This window comes from Anomaloglossus baeobatrachus, chromosome 9, assembly GCF_048569485.1.
Source record: "Anomaloglossus baeobatrachus isolate aAnoBae1 chromosome 9, aAnoBae1.hap1, whole genome shotgun sequence".
Classification (NCBI taxonomy): domain Eukaryota; kingdom Metazoa; phylum Chordata; class Amphibia; order Anura; family Aromobatidae; genus Anomaloglossus; species Anomaloglossus baeobatrachus.
In genome coordinates this window covers 42,249,789-42,270,759 of record NC_134361.1, presented here as the reverse complement: position 1 = coordinate 42,270,759, position 20,971 = coordinate 42,249,789, and the positions used below count along the sequence as shown (strand labels likewise).

Genomic DNA, 20,971 nt, shown 5'->3' with positions numbered 1-20,971 from the left:
TGACGTCAGTTCCCCCTTCCCGTCCTGACGTCCGTTCCCCCTTCCCGTCCTGACGTCCGTTCCCCCTTCCCGTCCTGACGTCCGTTCCCCCTTCCCGTCCTGACGTCCGTTCCCCCTTCCCGTCCTGACGTCCGTTCCCCCTTCCCGTCCTGACGTCCGTTCCCCCTTCTTGTCCTGACCTCCGTTCCCCCTTCTTGTCCTGACCTCCGTTCCTCCCGGTCCTCCTGTCTCTGGTCCTTTTCCATATCCTCTCCTTTTACCTCCCTAGTGCTTACTTGTCCTCCCGACATCTGACCTCGGCTCTGTTATTTGACTTTGGCTTGATTACTGTTCTGTACAGACGGGACATCCTGGCATAGACCTTGGCTGATCGACTATCACTGCGTTTTGTTAGCGACCTCTAGTGAGTCTCTGTGTTACTGCACTGTCTATCTCTACCTGAGTCCCAGCGCCCCCTAGTGGTAGCTTGACAATTTTTCTTTTCCATTCTAGACTGTACCTTGTTGCAAAGGCTTAGTGTTGATAACCTGATCAATGGGTATCCTCCATGGAACACCAGTTATCATCTGACTGTAACCTATAGTCGCAAGTGTTCAATTTACCTACAGCACCCCCACAGGGAAAAAAATTAAATCACTCCCATTAAAATCCGAGAGCTGTCCATGTAATATACAGACATGCGTTGTTCTTCAAAGTGAGAGACCCTCTTTGTTGCTGCTCGTTACTCCGGCTGATCGAGGCCCTGAACTGGAGATTCTTAAAGGACATGGTCTGAACAGTTTCCTTGTATAAGAGTACATGAAAAGAAAGAAAAGCCCCCTGGACGACTAAAAAAAAAAAAAAAAAGTCTAGTAAAAAGCTGAGATGTAAATGAATAAAACACAAGTAATACTGCATCTTTTGTCATCAAACTATACGTTAATTTACTGCGTTCCATCTGCTCTAGAAAGTGCTGCCTTCAGACTAGACGACATGTTCCCTTTAAGTTGTGGTCACACCTATCATGAATGCAATATTTCTGCTGCTTTTTTTTTTTTTTTTTTTTTTTTTTTTTTATCATATTGTCATATTTTCTGCAGCTGTCCGAACAAACTTATTGCGGTTTTTTTTTTTTTTTTATGTTTTCCCCTTTTATTTCATGAGCTTTTTTTTTTTTTTTTTTTTTTCTCATGGTCATTTCCAATTATGCAGAGCAACCTAAAAACGTCTTGGTAAAGGCCATAAAAATTGGCATTAAACAATATGATGGCGTTACCGTAATAATAGCAAAAATTGGCCGGCGGCCCTCTCTCGGGGCCGGATGGGGACGGCGGCCCTCTCTCTGGGCCGGATGGGGCCGGTGGCCCTCTCTCTGGGCCGGTTGGGGACGGCGGCCCTCTCTCGGGGCCGGATGGGGCTGGCGGTCCTCTCTTGGGGCCGGATGGGGCTGGCGGCCCTCTTTCGGGGCCGGATGCAGCTGGCAAATTGGCCAATTTTCTTCAAAATTTTATTTAATTTTTGGGGGTGAAAAAAATTGGGCAGTTTTGAGCTGTCACTTGCTCAAAAAATTGAGTTAAATAAGAATTAAAAAATCTCTGAGCTCCTCTGATTCTGCCCCACTTTTCCATTTTGCGTTGTGTCACTTCCTTGCAGAGATATTCACTTTTTTGTTTATTTTGGAACTGAGTATGTGAAATCTCTACTTGCAGACCAACTGGGAGTTTCTTCAGCATTTTTTTTTTTCTTCTGGGGATGGGCATGTTCAAGCCTCCTATTCCGAATCTGCCATTCACAGCTCAGAAGCATCTGACTGAGAGACTCCTGGAACAGATGCAGAAGGGGTGAACGCACATGCACCCATAAAGAACACTATGAACAACACCCAGATGCACTGCAAGCAGAGATTTCACATACTGTGCTCCAAAAGCAACAAATGTGAATATCTCAGCAATGGAGTGACACAGAGCAAAACGGAACAAAGTGTAAAAATCAGGAGAATTCTGGGGTTTTTTTTTCCTATGTATTTAACTCAATTTTTTTGCATGACAGGGCAATATTTGCATTTTTTTTATTGTAATAATAATAATAATAGTCACTCCATCATATGGTTCAATGCTAATTTTAATAGTCTTTACTAAAGGGGTGTTTTTATAGGAAAATTTAATTTATTTTTTTTAAGCAAGTGACAGGTCCTCTTTAAGGCTAACTTCAGGGATTTCTTGTGAATTTGATATGTTGACTCCAAAATGCAATGTGAATGACAGCTGTGTGGTGAACATTATTATAGCTGTTGATTACACAGACATTGTACATTACGCTTGCCGTCATCTAGTTTGCCATTTAGTGCATGTGTTGTATGTCCTCTGGGGCTACCTGGACGACATTTGTTGCGTGACCGGCCGGAAGGCACCGTGCAAACCCCCTTGGTAATGCTTCTGTCACAAGGGACTCCTAGATCTTACAAGCGAATAATGTATAATTAGTGCGGCTCTGAGAATCGGATGATTCCTGCTGACACGTCCTGACTGGCAAACTGAAAAAAAGGGAACTTGGCTGAAGGAGAATAAGAAACTTAATCAGGATGACTCATCGAAACCGGTGCGAAAAGAAATGGCAGCTTTCCTTGGTGTGGGGAGCACCAGCGTTCCGCAGTAGATTACCTGCAGTCCAACTATAAAAGTACAGGATTGGAAAAATCCTTTAAAAGTATGGTCACTGGGGGTCTCATGCCAAGATCCCCCACATATCCTGAGCAGGAGCGAACACAGAAGAGGGGCCCTTCGTAGTCCAATAGCTCTTCCTAATGCTCAATTCCACCTACTTTGAAGGTGCTAGTGGGTCTCCTTACCTCTTGGGCACCTGTGTGACTGCAGAGGTTGCACCAATGGTATCTAAGACCCTGGTCCTGAGAATGGAGGGTCTGTATGAGTGGATCAGTAGTAGTGTTGAGCGGACCCGAACCTGAAAAATCCGGATCCGCGCGGTTTGAGCGGCAGATCAGGGTCCGACCCAGGATTCCGGGTGCACGATCCAGATTCGGGATTTTTTTTTTCTCTCCCTCTCTCCTCCTCATAGACATATATTGGCCGGATTCTGAATCTGATCTCGGACTTCTGACTCAACCCGACAATGATCCGCCGGACCCGAATTATAAGCGATACGCTCAACTCTTATCAGTAGTAGTGATGAGCGGATCGTTGGGTCAAAAAAAAAAAACCTGGTTCCGGTCCGGGATTAATCTGTTATCTGACTAGATGCCAGTCCCCATATAAGTTTATGGGGACCAGAATCCGGCGATTAAAAATGGTGGTAGAAGGGATAGGATAGAAGCTGGCGCTTCATACTTACTGAGGCTCCGATGCGGCTGTGACTGCTTCCAGGCTGCTCATTCACTTCTGGAGCCACTCATTTACCTTTATGCATATGCGCTGCTTTCCCCGCCCACCGGTGTCTGTGATTGGTTGCAGTCAGACGCGCCCCCAGCCTGTGTGACAGAGTCTGACGCTTCCAATCACAGGCACAGTCTATCATGGTATCGTGGGGCCCAAAAGCACAGCTCTCCCCAGCCTGAGAATACCAGCCCATAGCTGTCGGGCCTTATCATGGCTGGGTATCAAAATTGATGGGGGGGGGGGGTTAGGGAGAACTGTACAGTGTTTGGTTTTTTTTTTTTTTTTTTTTTTCATTTAAATAATAATAATTAAAAAAACAAACAAACAAAAAAACACATGCAGTTCCCCTTATTTTGATACACAGCCAAGATAAGCGCACAGCTGGGGTCTGCAGCCTGTAGCCGTGGCTTTATCTGTGCTGTATCATAATATGGGGGATCTTATTATTTGTTTATTTTTTACTGTACTATACTGACCCGCAGATAGCGCTTGTCATTGGTTGCAGCCAGACGCTGTCACACAGGCTGGGGGCTTAGTCTGACTGCAACCAATCACAGACGCCAGGCCGGTGGGCAGGGAAAGCAGTGCACATGGATGAGCAATGATGAGCGGCCCCGGAAGAAGATATGGGAGCAGTTACAGCCGCGCCGGAGACTCGGTAAGTATGACGCACTTGTTTAATTCTTATTTTCTTTCTTTTTCCTTTTTTTATATTTCTTAAGTGCCGGATCCTTAGCTGGATTTTCCCTGAGAAGCCCGGGTCCGGCACTCGGGTACGTTTTGAAACCATGCCGATGCGGACTTTGGCGGACCCAGACTGTAAATCACTAATCAGTATTGACCTATATACATTAATGTGTTTGCACGAATTGTGAAAGTTCATAGGATGTCCTCTTCCTGACCGCTGTGACCTCCACTGATTCTGAGAATGAAGTCGTGATTGATCATTAAGACTGAAAAAGCAGTGATTGCACATGCCCCCTTCCCAACCATTCCTAGGGATCACATAGACCCCCATTCTTAAAATCAGTGAAGGCTACGCTGCTTGACCCCCCCCCCAACCCAAACATACATCTATCATCTATCCAAAGTGATGTTTATTGTATATGTGATAACCCGTAAAGACTTCCTGCGCCATGATGTACTCTATCATGGCACAGGCTCATCAGTTGGGTTATCACATGAGCGTATAAGGCTCGCTTCACGTCAGCGGTATTTTGCCGGAAAGCTGGATCCGGCACAAATGCTTTTCAGCTGCATTCATTTACAATGGAATCGTGGCAAGACGCGGTCACATGTGGTGAACGCATCTTACCGCGATTCGATAGGAAATGAATGCAGCTGGAACGCATTTGTGCCGGATTTTGCTTTCTGGCAAAATACCGCTGATGTGAAGCGAGCCTAACAGGGGGAGTGCGATCTGATGGCTTATCTGATAGCACACTGACCAGTGTTATACTATGGGGCAATGCAGATCTGCAAATCAGATCACGCGCACCAATACAAGTCTATGGGTGCGTGTGAAACATCAGACTTCACTTCTCTATTGTTGAGACAGGTAATGGAGAAGATGAAAAGATTAAAGGGAACCTGTCACCAGTTTTGGCCCCTATAAGCTGCGGCCACCACCAGTGAGCACTTATATACAGGATGTCAGAATGCTGTATGTAAGAGCCCAGGCCGCTGTGTAGAACGTAAAAATCACTTTATAATACTCACCTCGGGGGTCTGTGTTATACAAACTGGTCAGATAGGTGTCTTCGCTCTCCGGGATCGGCGCCTCTTCTTTTGGCCATCTTTGTCTTCCTTCTGCTGAAGCTTGGGTGCATGAAGCATCCTACGTCATACGCACTCGCCGGCACTGAGGTCCTGCGCAGGCGCACTTTGATCTGCCCTGAGCAGGGCAGATCAAAGTATGGTAGTGCGCCTGCACGGGACTGGCGAGTGTGTATGACGTAGCCGCGTCATGCACTCAGGCTTCAGAAAGAGGATGAAGATGGCCGAAAGAGGAGGCGTCGAGAACGGAGACGCCCATGTGACTCAACTCCTCCGCAGCGACCAGTTTAGGTAAGTATTATAAAGTGATTTTTACGTTCTACACAGCGGCCTGAGCTCATATACAGCATTCCAGAATACTGTATATAAGAGCCAATTGGTGGCGGCCGCAGCTTATAGGCCCCACAACTGGTGACAGGTTCCCTTTTAATCTCGCCTCCTTATCCGCAGCAGTGATCCGATTCTCGCATGTGGGAGAATCATATCACAGTGAAGGACACTTGCAGAAGAGTTTGAGCCGAGTGTCATTCTCATATTGCCTCCAATTCACTCACATAAGAGAATAAATTGGATGATATATGCTAGCGTGACCTTGGCCTTACAGCCGAGATCGGAGCTAGCTCTGATCGCTGCTACTTAAAAACTTCAATGGAGCTGTCAATTTGACTGAGTCATTTAAGCAGCGCAAGCAAACAAGTCAACACGATCGTAGGGTGCCGATAAACCTAAAGTCCCAGTCACTGCAATTTTGGAACTCCTGCCTGGGCTTCAAAGGAGACCATGACTCTCACTATATACTACAATACAATATAAATAACGGGTGATAAAACAAGAGCAAGATCAAGTCCCAAATGGGGAATAATAAAAAAAAATGCACATTTTAATCACCCTTTCCTCCTTTTTAAATATAAATTAAAGCATATTCGGCATTGCTGCTTCCATAAAAAGATGCCATATTGCACTATGTAATCTGCTTAGCACTATAACAATCTCTCATCTACAGGGTACAACGTAACTGTCCTGGTGCGGGACCCGGCTCGCCTCCCTGCTAGCAACAAGTCTTCAAGGGTCATTGTCGGTGATGTGCTGAACAAGTCGGATGTCTCCAAAGCTGTGGAGGGACAGGATGCTGTCATTATTATCCTGGGGACCAATAATGACCTTGGTAATGTACAAAAATGATTATTTCCTATATTATTAGACTCTACTATATTATAAGATCTGGTTCTCTGTTCTACATTACTGATTTATCAAAACTGCCTAAACGAATCTCACTCATTTGGACGGTGGCCTTATATATATTTACTTAGTATGTTTTATATTAATTATTAATTTTTATTATTTAATTATTAATGAATTTTAATTAATTTAATTATTATTATTATTATTAGTAGTAATAATGTCCTGGTCATCGAGATGTTCACGTGTAGTTGGTTACATGTCCTATAGGTGTAGAGGGGAAAATCCATTCTTAAATCCATTTTCCCCAGCATAAACAACGCTGGCATGTGCAGAAAAGCACTAGGCACTATCTGGGTTTTTTTTTTTTTTTGTTTGTTTTTTTTTTTGGGGGGGGGGGGGGGTTCACCAACCCATTCACTTGAATGAGTTAGTGAATTTGACCTGCAAATCAATAAAAAAAATACTAAATCATTTTGTCGATCGATTATGGGATTTTTTAAGTTCACGCTGTGCAGCAATTGTGGGACAAAAGGGATGCTCCAGCCATTTTCCAGATAAAATAGTAAAATTTAATCAAACTTCAAGGACTTCAACCTACTCGGATCAATGATCACTCGATGCAGCGACAACACCGGAAGTCAATAGGAGACTAGATATGAGCAAATCAACAATAAAGTCACTGGAGAAGGTCATCAAATCGAGGAACATACACTGGTGATGAAGACAGAGCTCGTAGATAGTCTGGTCTCAGCTCGTACATAGTCTGGTCTTTACTGTAGTAACATATGTTATGTCACCACCGGAGTCTGCTCCAGCGACTTCTTCTCCGATCGCCAGGCAATGCAGTGTTACTTCCATGGATAGTGCTAGTGATTGGAGAGGAGTCAGAGCCTGCGCCCCCCGGATCTGCTGGCATCGATCATCCACTGGGCTGGGTTTCCTTGGGATCTGCAGTACCACTGACTGACTGTAGGTGGCGTGTGTCTTCCAGCTGAAGTTACCATCATTCAGCTACAACCAATGGGAAGACACCACACCCTTCTTAATTCCCCTCCTGTCTGCTGACCACTGCCAGAGATAGTTCTGAAATCCTGGTTCCTGTTCCACCCTGTTCAGTTTTGTGATTCTGGTGTTCTGACTTCTGCTTGTTTCCTGACTACCTCTCTTGCCTGCTATTTATGTACCTCACTGCCCGATCCAGATTTGACCTCTGCTTTGTTTTCTGATTACGTCCTTGCCTGCTGATTCTGTCCCTGTTCTGCAATTCCTGGTTTGACCCTGCCTGACTACTACTCTCTCGGACTGCAGCCTTCCACAGGTAGTGATCACCTTGGGCCCTGTGTAATTCCAAATCCCTGTATAGGGGTTAAAGGGTTTCAGGGTTCTAGGGGTCCTGCTTGGTGAGTGGCTTCCCTTTAGTCTGCCCATTTCAGCCCGTCTGAGTCTGTGGATCCAGGCAGGCGCTACAATATGGATCCGAAACCTGGACGATAAAGAAACAAGACAAGAGAAGAATCAATGCCTCAAAATGTGGTGCTGGAGAAGGATGTTTATCAATCCATGGATGGCAAGAAGAACAAACAAATCAATGGTGGAACAAATCAAGCCAGACATGTCACTTGAAGCAAGGATCACCAAACTACAGCTTGCCTACTTTGGACACATCATACAAGGGGACCAATCACTGGAGAAGGACATCATGGTCGGAAGAATAGAATCAACAAGGCGAAGAGGAAGACCAACAACCCAATGGCTTGATACTATAAAGAAAACGGCAGAGAAGACCCTGATGGACTTATGTAGGCTGCACAAGATCGATCTTCCTAAAGTGTTCATCCATCAAGCAGCCATGGCTCGAGATCGAGCTGAAGGCCATTAAAAAATACTAATAAATTCCAACATATTAAAATTGTGACCCAAGTATATCCAAAAAGATTTAATCCCTTTTCCTAAGAGGTTTCAGACCATACCCAGGTCCTTATTCTTGGATGATCCGTGAATCTGTGGTACATTAGGGCATTCTGGGGTATTATTATTTTTTTTTTTTTTTTTTTGCACTATATTCACTAATTTCCAGTGTAAATTAAAAACCAGGAAGAAGTCGTTAGGAATGTCTCTATTTCTCGGACTCTTCTTGAAGATGTCCTATACTTTTACAATTATTTGCTCTCTTAGGCTACTTTCACACATCCGGATTTTTGCTCTGCGGCACAATACGGCGTTCTGCAGAAAAACCGCAACCGGCTTTTGTAACGCCGGTTGCGGGTTTTTTTGCATAGACTTACATTAGTGCCGTATTGTGCCGCAGGGGCTTGCGTTCGGTCCGGTTTTTGCCACATGCGGCAGATTTAGGCTACTTTCTCACATCCGGTTTGAGCAGTGCGGCTCATTCCGGCTGTGAAAACTATGCAACGGATGCGGCGAAAACACCGCATCCTTTGCATAAGTTTTTACATGCGGCCCGTCCGTTTTTTTCCGGTTGCGGCATGCTACTGAGCATGCGCAGTGGAAAAAAACGCATGCGGCGACCGGATGCGTTTTTTTCCCGCATCGCACCGCATCCGGCCTCCATAGGTATGCATTGAAAAATGCGCCGCAGCGGCCGGATGCGGCGCGATGCGGGGTTTTTTTTTGCCGGCGCAAAAAACGTTGCAGGGAACGTTCGATCCGGCCGTGGCATCGGCTAAATCTGCCGCATGCGGCAAAAACCGGACCGAACGCAAGCCCCTGCGGCACAATACGGCACTAATGTAAGTCTATGCAAAAAAAACCCGCAACCGGCGTTACAAAAGCCGGTTGCGGTTTTTCTGCAGAACGCCGTATTGTGCTGCAGAGCAAAAATCCGGATGTGTGAAAGTAGCCTTAGCCGATGCCGCGGCCGGATCGAACGTTCCCTGCAACGTTTTTTGCTCCGGCAAAAAAAACCCGCATCGCGCCGCGGCGCATTTTTCAATGCATACCTATGGAGGCTGGATGCGGTGCGATGCGGAAAAAAACGCATCCGGTCGCCGCATGCGGTTTTTTCCACTGCGCATGCTCAGTAGCATGCCGCAACCGGAAAAAAAACGGACGGGCCGCATGTAAAAACTTATGCAAAGGATGCGGTGTTTTCGCCGCATCCGTTGCATAGTTTTCACAGCCGGATTGAGCCGCAGTGCTCAAACCGGATGTGTGAAAGTAGCCTTAGCAAAAACTTACAAAGCTTCCAAACTGCTTGGCCCGACAGGAAAAAAAAAAAAAAAAAAAGGATCTTGTCATTGACGACATTGAAGAAAACGTGTACAAAGGTCACAGTGTTCTGTCCAAGGTTGTGCGCAGTCTGCCTACTAGTGGTGCATAGCGAGAAGCCACTCTGGGACATCATATATTGGGCCTTTCTTTTCTTCGTGCACTTTATTATTATATGGGCTGTTCTTTACTTGCCTTTATGCAAATCTCTCTGTCATTAAGTGATTATTGGCCACCTAGATTGATCTTCGGATACAGCTGATATTTAGTGTTAACTTGTCATAGCGTGTAATGTGCACTAGGGGGAGCCACTGACCAGCCACTAATCTGTTATGTAGCGTTGGTTTTGCAGTCAGAGGCGAGGTTCACATGGAGGATTTCAAAGCAAATCCGCTCCAAAGTCCTCCTCAAAAGGAAAAAAAAAATCACGACCAGCTCCAAAAAGGATTCGGAAACTCTTCATTTTTTTTTTTTTTTAGCTTTTCATATAGGGGTGTTTTGAAATACAGACTATTTACTGGGGGGGGAGAATGTTGCTTATTTGTGCCAAATTAGGTCATGTCTAATCAAAAGGCTGCAAAGACTGATTACAGTAAAATAAAAGAAAAACTCTCCCAAGAGCAATCCCTTTCAAAAAGCCTTTATTAAATAATTCAGGAAAATAAAAATTCCTCTAAAATCTGCCCAATGGTATTTGCACACTTCACTTTAAACCAGTGTTCTCCCCCCTACCCCAACTCAAATCCCACCAGTAGATCATGTATTCACCTGTGTAATTGTAGCGCCCCCTGAACCACTCAGGGCACTTCTAGGTGCTGCATCCTCACCAGGATGCAGGGCCTGCCCCCAGGGACCTGGAACACCAGTGCCAGTGATACCTGCACACACCAAAATCCCAGTTTCCACTCCACACCAGGGGTAATTGGCTAGTCAGACACAAAGGGCCAACATGAGGGTGAAGCCAGTCTAGGGAACTAGATAACCTGGATGGAGGGGACAGTGGGTAGTCGAGCAGTCAAGTCTAGAGAGTGAAAGTGGAGAGACGTGCCTAGAGCTGGGTCGTGTAGCGGTGACCCGGGGGCACAGGAGAATGGTCGCCAGGGCAGGTACACCTGAGTACCGCTGGGACCAGAGCACCGACGGGGCACAGGGCCCTAGGTCAGGCGACAGCTTCACGCGGCCTGGTAAATACCTGCACAGTGAGGAGACCTTCACTGACCCACAGATCCGGGGGCATCAGCAGTAACGAACGGATCAGCGTTCGGGACCACGGACCAGCCCTACAGGGTCCACACTGCCCGCAGTACGGACAAGGAGACTGCCTAAAGACAGTCGGGCCCCAAATCAGCTCCAAGCTACGGGGACCCAACCACACTGAGAGTGCCGGGGACAGAGCAACCAAGTCATCAAACTGGCACTGGAACTACAGGGACCTAAACCAGCCGTCCAAGGGCCCAACTGAGTTAAGACTGTCAAACTACAACCCTCGGTGTGGCCTCTGTTACTCGGCAAAAGTCTCCACCATACACCTCCCAAGCTCAGCCCTACCTGCGGAGGGCCTACGACCACAGCTGCCATCACCACCAGCCCTGGGATAACCAACTCAGCAGCGGCGGTTCCATCATCTTAACCGCAACCCGCAGGTGGTGTCACACCAATGACTTTAATCTCCCCTGTAAATACTCCCCATTAAAAAGCACCCAGGGCACAGGACTGGGCAACGGCCACCAAAGTGACATTCCCGAGTTATACACTGCCCGGGACAGAGTACCCCATAACCCTAGGCGACACATAATACTAAAGAAATCCTGAAAACATGATCTGTTGGTGGGCCTTGAGTGGAGGAACACTGGTCTATGAGGCCATGTGCACATGTTGAGAATTTGGGGAGTTTTTTACCTCCGTATTTGTAGCCAAAACCAGAAGTGGAAGAATCAGAGGAAAAGTATAATAGAAACACGGGCACCACTTCTGTATTCATCACCCACTCTTGGTTTTGGCTACAAATACTGAGGTAAAAAAACTCACCAAATACTCAACATGTGCATGGGGCTTAAGAGGACGGAACATACGCACACCAAGTAGCTGTGACATTGCTGTGCAGAAGTTATTTTTTGTTGAACACCTTTCACGCGGGTTCCAAGCGGAATCCGCCTTAAAAAGATATTGTGTGCGCATACGTCAAGGGAGTCTTTTTGCTATGTTTTTAAAGCAGAAAATTCCCTTCTTTTTTAACCCTAGAACGCGCAAGCATAACAATCTACCATAGAAAACAAATGACCTAGCAGGCCTGCAAGGCCCCAGGTATGCGTTCTAGGGTTAATGAGGATTTTGGAAAATTTCTACTCTAAAAACTCCTTAAAAAAAAATTCACAACCCAACTAATTAGTACTTCTGGAAGTGGTTTCAGCTTGGAATTTTTTTTTAAGAGGTTTTATATTTCATGTGTTCGGAGTATTCGTAAGAAATCCCAAAGTTCTATTCCCGTATTCATCACCAATAATGAACCTAATGCAAGTCAATGGGGAACCTGAGCATTTTTCTTGTTGTGCTGAATACTGGAAGAGGACTCTAGTTGATAATTTGCAAAAGAATCCAGCATCCATGTTCCAAAACAATAAAAATGTTTCTTTATTTCCAAAAAATTAAAAATGATCACGCCCTTCAATAATAAAACCGCATCATGGCAGAGTGATAAGTTCGGGACGCGTTTCGGAGGAATACCTCCTTACTCTTCATAGCAGAGTGATAAGTTCGGGACGCGTTTCGGAGGAATATCTCCTTACTCTGGTCTCAGAGTAAGGAGGTATTCCTCCGAAACGCGGCCCGAACTTATCACTCTGCCATGATGCGGTTTTATTATTGAAGGATGTGACCATTTTTAATTTTTTGGAAATAAAGAAAAAATTTTATTGAATTCTGTTGGAACTTGGATGTGGATTCTTTTACAAATTATCAACTATAATCACAGCTGGGTCCTGCTGAATATCATCCCTGCACCGTTCTGGCTAATTTTGGGTCTTCAGGTGGGTGAACTGTTTTTTTCTTCCTATTTCATGGAATAGTACTCTGTATTCAGTAGACATTATCCAAACACGAATAGTTAATATTTGCCCATCTCTTGTTCATATAAATCCCATATTTAGAGGTATAATGTAAGAAGCTAAATGATTATGGTTAATTGAGTTTTAGTTAATGGAGCTTTTGCCAGAATATGTACAGTATTGTAATATGGCCATTAATTTTCCATAAATATCAATATACGGTACTCGTCTGCCACATAAAAAAAAAAATTAAAACGCTTTCTAATAAATTATAGGAAAATATAAGTGTGTTAATATGATTACAAAAATCTACATATAGGGGACGTGTATGTGTTGTGCCATATCTCTTCCCCCCCATAAATCGTGATACATTAATTGACGTCCATTGACACATAGCATTCAGGTTACCCCTGTATCCTAAACCCTTATGAGTGCCACCAAAAAGGTCCCTCTTCCTTGTAAGAAATCATTACTAAAAATGATGGGTTGGTTGTAGGTTGTGTTACAGATATTGTATTCAGTCGCAAAAGCTTTAGGTCGCACTCGTTATAACAGGTCTCTTATTTACTGACAGGACCGACCACAATGATGTCAGAGGGAACCCGAAATATCATAGAAGCAATGAAAGAGCATGGCGTGCGGAAAGTGGTGGCCTGCATGTCTTGTATGTATTTAAGGATTATTTTTTTTTCTTTTTTACATCCAATCCATTGACTACATGGTCATTTTGAAGGCGATTGTGGGCATTTTCATGTATAGTGGGACATAAGTGTTGTATTGGCGAATGTTAATTATGGGCTTTGTTTGTGAGAACATGAAACTGGTCTTGTTGCCCTGCCTCAAAAATAAGCCCTAGCAGAATTTATCGTCTTTTTATGAAAAATGCTTATACTATAAGGCCTGCTCCAAAAATAACCCCTCGTTATGGTTCAGCATACTAATAGTAACCTGAAATAGGGCTTGTGTAACCCTTTCAGGATATATACCGTATTTTTTGGACTATAAGACGCACCGGACTATAAGACGCACCCTGGTTTTAGAGGAGGAAAATGGGAAAATAAAACTTTAAGCAAAAAAATGTGGTCATGACACAGTTATGGGGCGAGGATCTGCTGCTGACACTGTTATGGGGGTAATGTCCCCAAATTCTCTACTAAGGTACCCCATCCTGGTAATGATCCTCCTGCCTTGTATATGATCCTGCTATAAACCCCCATCCTGCTCCTATACCAGCATCCTGCTCATATACTCCCATCCTGTTAATATACCCCATCCTGTTCATATACCCCAATCCTGTTCATATACCCCCCATCCATTCTGCTCATATACTCCCATCCTGTTCATATACCCCCATCCTTCCTGCTCATATACCCCCCCATCCTTCCTGCTCATATACCCCCCCATCCTTCCTGCTCATATACTCCCATCCTGCTATATGCCCCCATAGTGCTCATATACCATCCTGGTATATGGCCTGTATCCTATAGCACAGAGAAAAAAAAACAAACGTTTATACTCACCTTTTCCTCACTCCCTGCAGCCGATCATCTTCCTCTCTGCACCACTGACGTGTGTGTGTGTATCCGTGTGTCCGTGTCCCCTGTAGCACGCGATGTCTTCCTGTCTGTGCCCATCAGCTGACCGGCACAGACAGGAAGACATCGCGTGCTGCAGGGGGACGGCTCCACACACTGGGATGGGTGAGTACACTAATGCACTGCTCCCCATGCTGATGACGCGCGAGGAGCAGTGACTACAGCCGCACATGATCACTCCAGGCTGTAATTGCCAGGGGTGATCATGCGGGCCGGCTCTTTACTATGCGCGCGTCCCCCCGCCCACCTGTCAGCGCCGGCTTCTGCGCTGAAAAATGGGCGGGAGGATGGGAGTGCATATTTAATGAGCGGGCCCACGTGGTCACAGCAGGCTGCTACAGCTTGCTCGTGCCCCCGGTGACCCGCTCCACCGCAGCACCTCATTCCCTGCAGCCACAGTCAGTCCATAAGACGCACCCCCAACTTTCCCCAAACATTTGGGGGAAAAAAGTGCGTCTTATGGTCCGAAAAATACGGTAATTTATTGCTGTAGGTTTTTATATAGATGTGCGCCCAGCGGTTAATACAAAATGAATATTCACCTCTTTCCCCTTCCACCCCTCTATACTGGCCTCATTGATTGGGTGCAGTCAGTTTGCTGTACTCGCCCGCTGTTAATACAAAATGAATATTCACCTCTTTCCCCTTCCACCCCTCTATACTGGCCTCATTGATTGGGTGCAGTCAGTTTGCTGTACTCGCCCGCTGTTAATACAAAATGAATATTCACCTCTTTCCCCTTCCACCCCTCTATACTGGCCTCATTGATTGGGTGCAGTCAGTTTGCTGTACTCGCCCGCTGTTAATAGAAAATGAATATTCACTCCCTTCTCCCACCCACCCCTCTGTGTCAGTGATTCAGTCAGAGTGCTGTATTCATTGCCCGACAATCGCATCGCAATACTCTGACTGGCTGGCATCTCTCTCCTCACCTGACTGTGACAGCATGTATTTCTATACAACGGTCACGGTCAGGAAAGCCGCCGACCAGTCGGAGGATTGCGATGCGATTGTCTGGCGCAAAATACAGCAGTCTGATTGAATTACTGACTCCGCCACAATAAGGGGTGAATATTCACTTAGCATTAACAGCGGGCGTGTAGAGCAGTCTGACTACACCCAATCAACAATACCAGTACAGAGTGGTTGGCTGGGGAAGGGGGTGTATGTTTATTTTGCACTAATGGGTGACCCAGTTGGACGCCAATTAAAAAATATATGTAAAGCCCCATAAACTTCTTTTAAAGCAGAAAATATAGACCCTGTCTTGTTTTCGGGGGAAACACTTTTGTAACCAATCATAGTGCAGCTTTCTTTTTTCCTCTGCAGTGTCAGACATAAGAGCTGAGCTCTTATTGGTCATCTGTTTTTGCTCTGGACATCAAGACCAGTGATACAGCCAGGTTTCTGAGTGCTATAGAATAAGTTTAGGCTAGCCCTTCACAATGAAGACCCACGGCTAGTGGGTGATATTTGGATTGCCATGTTTTTTTTTTTTTTTGGGGGGGGGGGATTGTCACGTGACAGCTTTTAATCAACGGCGCGGAGCTGAACATACCAGACAGAACCCATTTACGGATCCGGCGCCTTTTTTGGAAGGGGCAGATGGGTTTCTAATACTGGAGAACCCCCTTTAAATTTGGAATGCCATAAATGCCATGGTAATCAAGGGGTGTTTCTTTTGAAGCCTTCTTGCAGTGGGATATCGCCAAAGTACCACCTGCCATGCTGCCAGTGACTGAGGATCACATCCGGATGCAAAAGATCCTTCAAGGCTCCAGTCTGGACTACGTGGCTGTGCTTCCTCCACACATTGCAGGTAAACAGGACCATTGTTGTTTTCAGAAATGTCATGAATACCACAATTTTATGTACACGCTCTTCTTATAGGGAGGGTATGGGTCAGGTTTCGGTCATTATAGCCCATGGTTGAGAGGTGACAGGTCTATCTTCAATATTTTTAGTGCCATATGAAGCTGTCGGCAGCTGCATATCCATTATTAGACAAACCAATGGTGTCCAAACTTGATGATTTCAGAGGGCTTGACTAACCAACTTTGTATGGGGGCCTCCTGACTCAATGGCAACAGCAGATGGCCGGGTAGAGAGGGATCGGGCAGTTGGCTTTCAATATGCCCCATCACTTTTTTTTTTCCCCCCATAGAAGATAATCTGCCATTAGGTGTTTCTGATAAGGACTCCTCTCCCTATTGAGAACACACGCATGGTGGGTCAAATAGGTGTGGGGGGGATTGGAAAAACACCTGCCGTCTGAACAAGGCTCCTTCACATGACCTTATATTTCCTGATAAATTATGTATGTATGTATGTATGTATGTATGTATGTGTATATATATATATATATATATGTGTGTATATGTGTGTGTGTGTATGTATATGTATATATATATATATATATATATATATATATATATATATATATATATATATATATATATATAATGTGTATATATATATATATATATATATATATATATATATAATGTGTATATATATATTATATATGGCACGGTGGCTCAGTGGTTAGCACTGCAGTCTTGTCAGCGCTGGGGTCCTGGGTTCAAATCCCACCAAGGACACCATCTGCAAGGAGTTTGTATGTTCTCCCCGTGTTTGCGTGGGTTTCCTCCGGGTTCTCCGGTTTCCTCCCACACTCGAAAGATATACACATCTAGATTGTGAGCCCCAATGGGGACAGTGTTGCCAATGTACAGTATGTAAAGCGCTGTGGAATCAATAGCGCTATATAAATGAATAAAATTATTATAATATATATATATTTATTATATATCTCTAGCTGTAGTACCCGGCGTTGCCCGGGATAGTAACTGTCTCTCTCCCAGTCTGTCTGTGTGTCGCTGTCTGGTTCTATCTATGTCTGTATTTGTGTCAGTCTGTCTGTCTCCATCTCTGTGTCTGTCTTTCTCTCTCTTTGTCTCTCTCTTTTTCCCCATCTGTCTGTCTTTCCCCGGCTGTCTCTTTCCCCGGCTGTCTCTCTCTATACGTCTCCCCACCGACATCTTATTACCTCACACATAAGCTTCTTAAACTAACAGTTTATTTTGTTCCTATAGCAACCACTGACCGTTGCTATTAATAGCCTGCAGCTCCCACCTCTATTCAGTTTAATGGAGGCAGGAATTTGGAGAGTAACTATAAAGGGCGGGGTTAAATTTTCCCATCAAAACATAGTCTATGACGTTCCCTGAGTCACATGCGGTGTCTGTGTGCGCGCGCGCACACACACACACACACACACACACTGAGCTTTATATATTAGCTATACTGTGTGTATGTATATACGGTGTGTGCATTATATATATATATAGATATATATATATATATATATATATATATATATAAAAAATATATATCACATACATACATACATACATACTATCTATATCCATATCATAGCATTTTTTTTTTTGTCATGCATCAGCAGTTACTACAATTAACAAGACTAAATACAATTGTTTATGTTGAAGTATTGCAATATATCCCCCAAAAATCGGATTCTATAAAGTTGATCCATATGGAATCTGATTTTTTTTTTTCTTATTTATTTTTTTTTTTGCTATGTCATAGACTTGAATAAGCAAGTCTCATCCAAAATATAAGGACTACTTCATGCAACATTTTAGCTTTATTACTATTTTTATTTTTTTAAAAACGCCATTGAATAATATTAGCCAGTGCTTTTTTTTTTTTTTTTTTTCCTCCTTTCCTTCTTTCTTGTGAACAGCACTTCTCAGGTATATGTACTGTATATATGCAACCTGCAGTTGGGCTGGTAATTGTGGATTTAATGGGTACCTTTAGGCATGTTTCCATGATGAGTATCTGGTCAGTTTTTGATCTTGCATTTTTTTTGCACCCATTAGGTAAACTTGGGTTATTTGTGGGTTTGTTTTTATTTCATTGCATCTTTTGAGTGCATTTTTTGTTTTACATGCATATTTAGACAAAAAAGTCTGACTGCACTCCTCGACCTGACATGTGAACAATTTTGTCACGTTCAGTAATGCACCTGTTCACACGTCAGGTCGAGGAGTGCAGTCAGTCTTTTTTGTCTATATGAAGAGGGTCATACCTTCTGACCGTGTGCACCCCTCCCCCAGTTGCCACAGGTAGTCTTTTCCTATATAGCAGGTTCCTACTTGCCCATACAGAGGAGGTTTTTAAGGCCGGTTTCACACATCCGGCTTTTTGCCGTTTTGCCGGATGCGGCGCTCTCCCGTACAGATAATACAGTACAATGACAGCGCTGTAACTTCCGGGTCACATGCGCCGGTCACATGACAGCATGTGACCGGCGCTTGTTGCGCTGTCATTGTACTGTATTATCTGTACGGGAGAGCGCAGGATCCAGCAGAACGGCAAAAAGCCGGATGTGTGAAACCGGCCTAACCTAGAGAGAGGCTTCAGCATAGCGTCAGGGACCCAGTTACGAGATATGCCGTGAAGGGGCAACTGGGCAGATATACAAATGGCCATTTATATATGCTAAATATCTCATTTTTCTCAGATTTCCCTTAGCAGTAATGCAGGTCCATGTTCACACATTCATGGTTTCCATACTTTAGCATTATCAGAGTGCAAACTGTTTTTTTTGTATTTTACATGCATATTTAGGCTGTGTGCGCACGTCTGCATTGTGCATGTTTTTACGCACTGCAGCGTAAAAGCATGCGTCCTGCGTCCCCAGCACAATCTATGAAGATTGTGCAAATTCCATCCGCACGTTTCGTTTTAGAATGCAGCGATTTGCATGCTGAAATATTTTGCCAAAACGCTGCGTTCTAAAAAGCAACATGTCACTACTTTTGTGTGTTCCGGATGCTTTTCCCACTCTGTCTATAGCAGAGAAAGCATCCAGAACGCATGAATTCTGCATTCACAATGCATTCAAAACGCAGCTTTTCGGCTGCGTTTTGAAACGCACATGCAGTGACTTAAACGCTGCGGAATAGAACGCAGACGTGCGCACATACCCTTATAGCGTTTTTGAGCATTCCTGTTATTTGGTTTTAACAAACCGCAATTGATAAATGTCATGTCGTTCTTGGGCTACATGCGCATGGTGCAGTTTTGATGTCTGCAAGTTCTCACTTTTGACTTTCCAGCAAAGTCTATGAGAAATCAGATTTATTTTGCGCATGTTGCATTTTTTTTTTCTCTGTAGAGCATGTTCATTCTTCTTGCTTGTTTGTCTTAGTTTTGTCCCGCTTTCTATACTGATGAACACATGAAGTCAGAATTGACAAAAGCAATAAAAATGCACCATCATTACAATCGTTCATTGTTTTTTATACATTTCCAGGCTCTCTGACAAGTTGCAGTTTTATTGCAGTGTGAGCATATAGCCTTAAATATAATGGGTAGAAGTGGTGATACCCTAGCGGTGGTCCTCCAGCAAGGAGTGTGGTGTTAGGTGTTAGCGGATTCGTAGGCTCTGTATACTCTCTCAATGTGGTGCTGATGCCTCGTCAGTCCGATCAAAGTACGGTATATAATAACTCTGCTTCTGTCTCTACTTGTGCAGCTGATAAGCCTTTCACTGGAGATTACACTGTGAAAGTTGGTGAACGCGGCGGGCATGTGATCTCCACCCACGACCTCAGCGACTTCTTCCTTCGCTGTTTGAAAACAGACGAATATGATGGAAAAAACGTCACCTTGTCTCGCGACTACAGCGGCTTGTAACTACTCCTTCTGTTGGTAGAGGATGCAAGATCATTCCTGACTAATGCACTTCTTTTTTTTAAATACAGTGGAACCTTGGATTACGAGCATAATTGGTTTCGGGAGTTTGCTCTTAAACCAAGTTACTCTTATATCAAAGCGAATTTTCCCATAGGAAATAATTGAAACACAGACAATTCGTTCCACAACCCAAAAATATTTGCTGTATTTATACAAACTTATTACAGTAATACAAAATAATGTCCTGTATTTATATAAAATTATCATAGTACACTAATATAAAATACTGTACAGAACAGTAAGAAAACAAAGCAAATTAAACTGCACTTTAGCTTACAATACAATTGTTGGTGTGCGGGAGATACAGTAAGCAATGTGCTGCACTGGTTAGCACAAAGAAAGTACAATACTATATCCACAAATGCAAATTGATAGACATGCTATATAGTATATACTATACAATGGTATACGATACACAGTATTCAGTACATATATACAGAAAGTTACCTGCAGAGCGGGTCAGAGGATGGACCCGGAAGTGTGAGCGGCGAGTATTTGCTCTTCTTGCAAAGCATTGCTCGTAAACCAAGTTACAAATTTGTAAAAAGCTTTGCTTGTCTTGCAAAACGCTCTCAAACTAAGTTACTCTTCATCCAAGGTTCCACTGTATCGTTACAAAAAGCTAAAAAAAAAACTAACATTTCTACAATCATTAAAATTAATTATATCTAACAATGGTACAACATTTCATCCTTTTACTACTGTTTTCATTTTCACTAACCTTCAAGATGTAATGACAAATCGCAATAAAAACCTTCTTACATTTGATCGAAACGCGTGATTTTTTTATTATTATTATTATTATTATTATTATTTTTTAATAAAATTATCGATTAGTTGTTTTGCTTTTAAACTTCTCTCCCCATTGACCCGAGGGTCATTTTTTTATTATGGCATATTGAAATGTTTTGCAACTTTGGATCATTTGGATCCAAAAGCAGGAAATCAACCAGTTCTAACAAACTCCTGTACCGAGCTGTAATGGGCG

The 20,971-nt window shown here is 43.9% G+C and overlaps 1 protein-coding gene across 1 annotated transcript in view; it reads left to right on the top strand.

The window, feature by feature from the left end:
* BLVRB (biliverdin reductase B) overlaps nt 1–20,751 on the top strand; it is a 41,165-nt gene extending 20,414 nt beyond the window's left edge. Inside the window, exons 2-5 of the mRNA XM_075323643.1 lie at nt 6,151–6,312; nt 13,176–13,265; nt 15,884–16,015; nt 19,763–20,751. Coding sequence (XP_075179758.1) covers nt 6,151–6,312; nt 13,176–13,265; nt 15,884–16,015; nt 19,763–19,923 — 545 coding nt within the window. The 3' untranslated portion in view covers nt 19,924–20,751. The remainder of the gene's footprint in view (nt 1–6,150; nt 6,313–13,175; nt 13,266–15,883; nt 16,016–19,762) is intronic.
* Nucleotides 20,752–20,971: the final 220 nt, after the last annotated feature.